A 1,544-nucleotide genomic window follows, 5' to 3' on the forward strand; every position below is an offset into this window, starting at 1 on the left:
TAAAAGGACAACCTCACCAAACAAATTTCAGTAAAATACAAGTTATTAAGGTGTGTACCTGCAAGTTATAAAGGTGTGAGGACAAATACAAGTTATCAAATTCCTTTCTTCCTCTGCCTTTCGTAGTCTTAAAAATAGTTTTCATTGGCTCTCTGCTCCTCCCTGTTCTAGAGACAGCTGCTTCTTTTCGTGGAGTGCCAGCCTCGTTCCAGAGACACGATGGTGAAGGTCGGAGTGAACGGATTTGGCCGTATTGGACGCCTGGTTACCAGGGCTGCCTTCACTTCTGGCAAAGTGGACGTTGTTGCCATCAATGACCCTTTCATCGACCTCAACTACATGGTCTACATGTTCCAGTATGACTCCACCCATGGCAAGTTCAAAGGCACAGTTAAGGCTGAGAATGGGAAGCTTGTCATCAACGGGAAGGCCATCACCATCTTCCAAGAGCGAGATCCCGCCAACATCAAATGGGGGGATGCCGGTGCCGAGTATGTTGTGGAGTCTACTGGTGTCTTCACCACCATGGAGAAGGCTGGGGCCCACTTGAAGGGTGGGGCCAAGAGGGTCATCATCTCCGCCCCTTCTGCCGATGCCCCCATGTTTGTGATGGGTGTGAACCATGACAAGTATGACAATTCCCTCAAGATTGTCAGCAACGCTTCCTGCACCACCAACTGCTTAGCCCCCTTGGCCAAGGTCATCCATGACAACTTTGGCATCGTGGAAGGACTCATGACAACAGTCCATGCCATCACGGCCACCCAGAAGACTGTGGATGGCCCCTCTGGGAAGCTGTGGCGAGATGGCCGTGGTGCTGCCCAGAACATCATCCCTGCGTCCACTGGCGCTGCCAAGGCTGTGGGCAAAGTCATCCCAGAGCTGAACGGGAAGCTCACGGGCATGGCCTTCCGCGTTCCTACCCCCAATGTGTCCGTCGTGGATCTGACATGCCGCCTGGAGAAAGCTGCCAAGTATGATGACATCAAGAAGGTGGTGAAGCAGGCATCCGAGGGCCCACTAAAGGGCATCCTGGGCTACACTGAGGACCAGGTCGTCTCCTGTGACTTTAACAGTGACTCCCACTCTTCCATCTTCGATGCTGGGGCTGGCATTGCTCTCAATGACAACTTTGTAAAGCTCATTTCCTGGTATGACAATGAATTCGGCTACAGCAACAGAGTGGTGGACCTCATGGCCTACATGGCCTCCAAGGAGTAAGAAGCCCGCCCTGGACCACCCATCCCAGCAAGGACACAGCAAGAGAGAGGTCCTTGGCTGCTGAGCAGTCCCTGGCCTAACTAACCCTTAACACTGAGCATCTCCCTCACAGTTTCCATCCCAGACCCCCAGAATAGCAGGAGGGGGCTTAGGGAGCCCTACTCTCTTGAATACCATCAATAAAGTTCATTGCACCCCTCAAAAAAAAATAGTTTTCATTGTGCAAAAATATCTGTCACAGTCATTTGGCTGCTGTTTAAAACATATGTTTTCACAAACCCAAAGAATTCTTCTGAGTTCCAGGGAGCCAAATTGAAGTATCC

The 1,544-nt window shown here is 51.1% G+C and overlaps 1 protein-coding gene across 1 annotated transcript; it reads left to right on the plus strand.

Moving 5' to 3' along the window:
* Positions 1 to 219: 219 nt before the first annotated feature.
* On the plus strand, positions 220 to 1,221 carry LOC121461881 (glyceraldehyde-3-phosphate dehydrogenase-like). The gene has a single exon (XM_041673218.1). It carries the CDS (start codon positions 220 to 222, stop codon positions 1,219 to 1,221), a length of 1,002 nt encoding a protein of 333 aa, XP_041529152.1.
* The last annotated feature ends 323 nt before the right edge of the window (positions 1,222 to 1,544 follow it).

This window comes from Microtus oregoni, unplaced genomic scaffold, assembly GCF_018167655.1.
Source record: "Microtus oregoni isolate MIOR12 unplaced genomic scaffold, Mior012 000023F_ref0000262, whole genome shotgun sequence".
In the NCBI taxonomy this organism is placed as follows: Eukaryota; Metazoa; Chordata; class Mammalia; order Rodentia; family Cricetidae; genus Microtus; species Microtus oregoni.